At 32.6% G+C, this 7,058-nt stretch overlaps 1 protein-coding gene across 2 annotated transcripts; it reads left to right on the top strand.

Annotated features, from left to right (window-relative positions):
- Positions 1-2,293: 2,293 nt before the first annotated feature.
- LOC143911933 (lipase member I-like) lies at positions 2,294-4,463 on the top strand. 2 transcript variants are annotated; one of them, XM_077431033.1, is made up of 4 exons: positions 2,294-2,494; positions 3,480-3,753; positions 3,847-4,083; positions 4,144-4,463. In XM_077431033.1, exons 2-4 carry the CDS (start codon positions 3,666-3,668, stop codon positions 4,425-4,427), a joined length of 609 nt encoding a protein of 202 aa, XP_077287159.1. In that variant the 5' UTR covers positions 2,294-2,494; positions 3,480-3,665; the 3' UTR covers positions 4,428-4,463. The 2 variants fall into 2 exon arrangements, with proteins under 2 accessions (XP_077287159.1, XP_077287158.1); XM_077431032.1 differs by lacking the exon at positions 2,294-2,494 and adding an exon at positions 2,943-3,402.
- The last annotated feature ends 2,595 nt before the right edge of the window (positions 4,464-7,058 follow it).

Here is a 7,058-nt window from a genome sequence, read left to right as displayed (position 1 = left end):
ATATGTAGCTGCAAATGTTAAATAACTATAAAAAGATTTTTAAAATAAAAATTTTACACAACCGTCTGGTATTATAATTTAATTGTTTATTAATTACGCCATTACACTATTATCCGTTTGAATTTGCCTTAAATTATCTTATTTATGAACATATTTTTTTCTCATTTTAAAAATTGTTGTATGAAAAGGTTGGTTATCCCTGTTTAAACAATTATTATTAATACATTGACATAAAGACGACGGGAATAATTTAACATTTTTTTCTCGCTTTAAAAGTTTTGTTGTATAAAAAAAGGTTGGTTACTCCTGTTCAAAAAATTATCATATTTTAAATTTTGCAATAATTTACATAATATAGACCAGAGCATCTTAACCTACATATATGCCACGGCAATATTTTTTCCCCGAACAGCACTTTGGCCTAATGCGTGCGAGTGAGATCGCACGTGAGGGAGAAAACCGATGTTAGTTAGCGTTTTGTCACCTATGCATATACGGAATAACTAGCGACTGCCGATGAAGTACGTATGTAACTATGTATGTACGTATCTGACAAACTATACGAGTCGTAAACAATGTGTGCCGCGAATATCCAGAGGTTACGATGCTATGATATAGACGATGGGAATATTTTTAGATTTTTTTCTCTTTTAGACTACACAATTTTGCCTACTAATTTTATTGAAAAATACTTCAAATAGTATTCATCACATATTGTTAGTAAAATGCCGTTAAACTAACACATAATCATAGCTTATTGTACGTATAAACTAAACCAACGAAGGCCACCACAGGCCAACTTAGCTGGGACGTATAAAATATCGAAATAAAAATTAAATTAAAAAATTCAAATTAAATATCAAAATTAAAACTATTATTTAACTATATTAAAATTAAATTCAAATATTAAAATAAAATTATAATAACAATATTAAAATTAAAATTAAATATTGAAAGTTAAAACAGAACACTCACAATTTAAATAAATTTTCGAGATTGAGCTAAAATTGTATCATCAACAATCATATACAGGTAGTCCTCGACTAACGATGTTTTGACTTACCACGAAACGCACTACGATCGAAAAAAATCAAAGAATTATTTTTTGATAGTCGCTCTTTGAAACATATATATGTATGTACATACTTCGTCAAAAACTCCCACCACTGTTGACAAATAGCTTAATTTCTTCTAATAGTGTGCGTGATTGCTGGGTCTTTATGCGTTAGTGTGTGAGCCGGATCGGTCTAGTTGAAGGTTTTTTGTCAAAGGTTTTTTTTCTCTCCTCGAAATAAATTTTTTTTTAAGACCGACTTAATAATAATAGTTTTAATTTCGATATTTAATTTAATTTTTAATAAATAACTGTGATTATTAATCGAATATGAATAAAATGTTGCAACACACAAATAAATGCCATTTTTGTATCACAGTAGGTTTCAAAGAAATTCTTTGATCGGACACGGACTCGCTGCACAGATTGCGAGCTTTGCTGGAAAGATGTTTTATGCTAAGACTGGATTTTACATCGATATAATAACTGGTCTCGATCCAGCAGGACTTTTTTGGGGACACTTTTTTTTTAAACTCTCTAGTTATGATGCTAATTTTGTCGATGACATTCACACTGATGGTGTTCTGGGATTGCAGGACGCAATGGGGGAGCTACTGTTTTAATAAGTTTTATTGAAACATAAATTTGCTCATAATTGTTGTATTTTGAGATAAAAGGACATGCAGATTTCTATCCTAATGGAGGAAAAACTCAACCGGACTTTTATTTATACTTTGCGACTTCGATCGCAGCTTGGAGTGCTACGGGGAGTCTGTGCTTAATGCGACATCCTTTAGTTCTGTGGTGTGCCGGGACTGGGACCATTTCGAGGATGGGACTTGCACCGGTGGCACGCGAGCTTACATGGGATTCGGTGTGGATAACTCGACTAGGGGAATATTTTATCTAAGGACTTTAGAGAGCCAACCGTTCGGCTTGGGCGATAAAGGAACATTGTACGATCCCGATCCCCTATATTCCTTGTGGATCGCTTATACCAGAACATTTTCCGAGAAAAAAATTAAATATGTTTTCATAAGTACATATTGTTAAACAAGATGATGACATAAAGTTGTATATTCAAGTGTGTTGTTATTTTTATTGCGCACGTTAGATATGTGCATACATATGTTATGTACATATTTTGTCAATTTAAACATTGATAAGATTTGAACTTCTTCGTTTTGCGCAGTTGGAAATTCGTCATGCGTACAATTAAAATTTTAATATTACCAGCTTAGTATCTCAAATGTACATTTCAATATGTTGCGGTGTAATAGAAGTTAATCTGTCAGAGAATTACAACAGTATCCTGAGGGTCCATCGTTAACTGGCGTACAATTGCCGACGAGAGCTTTGCAGGGCCGGTAGAGAAGTTATAGGGCTGGGTCGTAAGCACCCCAAGGGGTCTCAGGGACTAGGACTCGTAGTTCTTCAGAGGTATCCAACACTGGGCTCTTTAAATACCCAATAAACCCCGACGTCTGCTCATTTGCATTTACGCTAGAACGTTAATTTCTAATATAAACGTACTCGCCGAAAATGGCAAAATTGTTCTGCCAAGGAAACTCGATCATATTACGTCTCTATATATCATCAATATTAATAACGTAGAGCCTCAGGTATGTTGGATAATGTATTTATACATTAAAAATTGGTTTTTAATTTCAATAGGATTTTGTTGTTGGGAAAAAAATATTTTGATTGTGTTAAAAATTCCATAGAAAAAAATAATAAAAAAATGTTAAAATGAGTATATTTTAATATTTTTGCAAATCTTAACATTATAATACGTTTTTTCCAACCTACGCTCAAATATAAAAAAATTACACCAAAACGGATACATAAATAAAATTTTCAACTATTGTATTTCATTTATATATAAATCATCGTCACAAGCTGTAACTCAATATCAGTGTAAGGTTTTGGATATTTAATATTTCGATTTTGTTTTATGAACAAATCAATATATTGAGTTTTTTTTAAATACGTTTGTAAAGGATATTTTAAATACAAAAATGAAGAGTCTGTCTCTTTTCATCTCACTTTTTATGGTTTTGGTTATTTTTAATCATGGCACAGAGGCATTTTTCGATGGTGTAATCAATTTTGTTGAGCGAGGTGTGTTGCAAAGCCTTACCTCAAATTGTGAGTATTATAAAAAAATAAGTATATTCATTGATGAAATAGAAGGTATGTTATATAATCAAAAACTGGGCATTGATTTTAACATTATTTTAGGCACAACGGCAAAAAAATTAACATTTGCCGATTATGAAAATGCAAAACGGGTCGCAAAACCAAAATTGATGACTTTGGTTTTCACGCATTATTACGGCAATCAAGAAGTATTTTTATAAAGAAATTTTTAAAAAAATTTTATTGAAAAACTTTTAAAACTTACATAAGCCGTATCTATTTGCAGAAAAAATATACATTCAATGAAATTCTTTCGGGAATATTGACTTCTTCCAATTACAATAAAAGTCTGCCCCTGATTTTGATAATCCATGGATATATTGGACAGTTTTACCCATTCAACTATTTGGAAATCGCTAGAAATGTAAAGAATACAGGAAAAGTCAATGTTCTTACACTAGATCACTCGATCATGATGACGGATTCGTATTTCACTAGTTCAACCAACGCACAAATCGTCGGAGAAGCTGTGGGCAAACTTTTAGCTGAATTATATAAAAGTAAGTTAAAATTGAAAAAAGCAAATTGAAACTTTATTTTACAAACGGATTTTTTTTATTTTACAAACGGATTCTTTTATTATTATTTTACAGACGGGCTTCGGAACTACCATTTGACAGGGCACAGTTTGGGCGCACACGCTTCTGGTTTTGCAGGAAAAGTTTTTCAAAATATCACAGGTATAAAATTAAATCGAATCAGTGGACTTGACCCTGCTGGCCCGTGTTTCTTTTACGAACCTGCTAATTTGAGGTTGACGTCAACGGATGCTGATTTTGTGGATGTTATTCATACCAATATGGGAGTTTTCGGAATTCCTACATCAATAGGTTGGTTAAACGTAATTTAAACGCTTATTTTACTCAAAATTTTAATAAAAAAAATTGCAGGTCACGTAGATTTCTTTCCACACGGTGGATCAATTGCAGCAGGATGCTGGTTTTCTGTTTGCAGTCATCTCATAGTTGGATTTTACTATGCAGAGAGTGTGACTAACAACAACTTTTTAGGTGTGCAATGTAGTGATTGGAACACTTTCAGAAGCGGCGTGTGTGTGAATAATGCAAGAGCAATTATGGGCTATTGGACTCCTACTGATACTCGAGGAAACTATTATTTAGACGTTAATATGTTCCCATTATTTGCTAAAGGTGAATCTGGCTTACGAGAGTAAGCCCATGATTTTGGTTCAATAAATTTACTGTAGCATAGTTGTGATATTTATTTATTTTCTGTTGCTATTTAAATATTTACCATATGTCTCATGTAATATATCACTTTATATGACGAAGGTATATTTTATATCATTACACGCACTAGGATTACGGACACATTTCTCTATATATTTAAGATATACACTTGTACAGAAATTAGATTAAAAATGAACGCAGTCTTCTTATATTCAAATATTATCTTGAATTCCAATACTAATTCTATACATAGTAAGCAATGCAATAACGTATATTCACATATATGTATGTACGTAGGATTAACGCGGTTAAACAGGGGTAGCATGCGTGTATTTTTCCGGTCCATTTTCCCACCCCATCGCACGCAGACACTTGTCAATGTGTTGCAGCCGGCACTCCAGTGTCTCTCCAACATGTTTCCAGAACTAAGAGGCTTTATTTCAGAGTAGGACCAGTTTGGGCCGGTGGTAGTGGTCACCCTACAGTGCCGTCGTTTGTCATCGCACCGCAGGGGTGGTCGCACGGGGGTGAAACTTGCTTGGAAATTAGTTCCGTTCAGGAAACTTCAGCTCTTAAGGTTAACCAAAATGGCGTCGGATGACGATTTTGCTAAATTCGAAAATATGTAGCTACAGCCAAAGAATAGTGGCAAAACTACACGCCCACCGCCAACCGGCATAGTGGGATTTAAATTGGCACTGTAAAACAAACAACTGCAATAGTTGAAACTCTAAGCATGCAAAAGTCCTTCAGGTGGTCGTTCTAAACTTTCTTGAATTTATATAAAGTATACAGATATTCGAGGATTGTTGAGAAGGTTTCTTATTTTTTATATCGCAGTCGTTGTTTGTCTGTAATATCTTGTATTAGTATACGGCATTAGTTTTTTTTTATGACTGCGCATACTTTTTTTGAAGTTTTTATTTCAGTAGTTGGATTTTAGTGTTTTGTTAGAGTTTGACGTCAGCTGTCTGCAATTGCTGCTTTTATCATATGTACATTTATTTATTTATTTTATTCTAAACAGACCATTGTGGCATTACAAGAATTCCTAAAGCGCCACAATGGTCAAAAAATATAATACAAAAAAAAACAAAATAACAATTAAATATAAATTAATACATAATATACTAATCAATTATACATAAAAAAGTACATTTGAACATAAACATAAATACATCCATACATAAACATAAAAAATAGCATTTAATAATAACAGATAACGTAAAAATATCAAATAAAAAAATTTAGCATAAGGAATGCCTTGCATCTACAGCCAGTCCCAATAAATAAGAAACAACTACAAATACAAAACATCCCTGTGAGGCCCAAATGGAAGAGAGTTAATCAAAATTTCACTCATAAATCACAATCAATCATGAAAACAATGATGAGCGCAGACTACCAGATAAATGGGTTAGAGTAATATCCGACAATTTACGCTCACTAAGGTGGAAAATATCACATTCAGTCTCGGCAGCAACGATTTCATTAAGAATAGGAGCCATTTGAAAAAGAACTGTGCGTGGCAGGAGGTACAGCCATCAAATGATGATGTCTACCACGCACATAGTGATTAGGGACATAAAGTCCCAACTGCTCCAGCAACAACGGGCATGACGTATTACCACGTAGGAGCTGGAGAACGAAACGAATTAATGAGAAATTTCTCCGAAGTAATGGGTAATACCCATATTCTTTCCTATATAGGAAACGAAGAAATGCTTTTTGCACTTTCTCAATCATCAGAGTGTAATTTGATTCATGCGGATTCCACACAATCGCATTATACTCTAGCTTACTTCTCACAAGCGAATTGAAAAGCAAGCGGAAATACAAAGGATTGGAGAATAACATAGCATATCTCAAGACTAGGGGTTCCAAAAAACCGCCCGAAAGAAAAAGCCGGTTTTCGGTTTTTTTATAAATAAAAAGCCGGTTGGCCGGCTTTCACCGGTTTTAGAAAATTAAGATTTTTAAGTAAAAAATTTTTAAATCGAAAAAAAAAAATTTGGGTGTGACCAACCCATGACCTTATCTATATATTTGAGGAATATAAGAAGGTTAAAAAACAAAATTAGATATTGAACTAATAATTATGATAGCGATACAAATTGAGCGCAAATATATGCAAATCCTTGCATAAGACAAAAGTTCTACTTCCGGTTGTCAGATTTTGTTAAATTTTTTTTATTATTTAAAATCAGTATACTTATTATATACATTAAATATCAAGAGGATAAAAATAATTTAAAAGGTCAAAATAAAATAATGAAATATTGTTTAAAAAAAAAATACTACTTCCGGTTTACAAATTCTGACCAAAACGTTACCAAATCTAAGTTAGTATATAAAGAATACAAATATAAATTTTCAGCTTAATACGTTCAGGGGTGTGGACAGGATCCAGGCGACAACATTTTTGACCTTTCTAAAGAGATAAAATTCCACTTCCGGTTCATTAAATTTGATGATTTTATTTTTTATTTTTACTTCAAATCACTATATTTATTATACTCAATAAATATCAAGACGCTTAAGATAATTTAAAAGGTCAAAATAAAATAATGAAAAAATAATGAAATATTGTTTTAAAAAAAAATACTATTTGCGGT

Source organism: Arctopsyche grandis, chromosome 5, assembly GCF_051622035.1.
Source record: "Arctopsyche grandis isolate Sample6627 chromosome 5, ASM5162203v2, whole genome shotgun sequence".
Classification (NCBI taxonomy): domain Eukaryota; kingdom Metazoa; phylum Arthropoda; class Insecta; order Trichoptera; family Hydropsychidae; genus Arctopsyche; species Arctopsyche grandis.
Note: the sequence above shows the minus strand (reverse complement) of the source record. Positions and strands in the feature narration are given on the sequence as shown.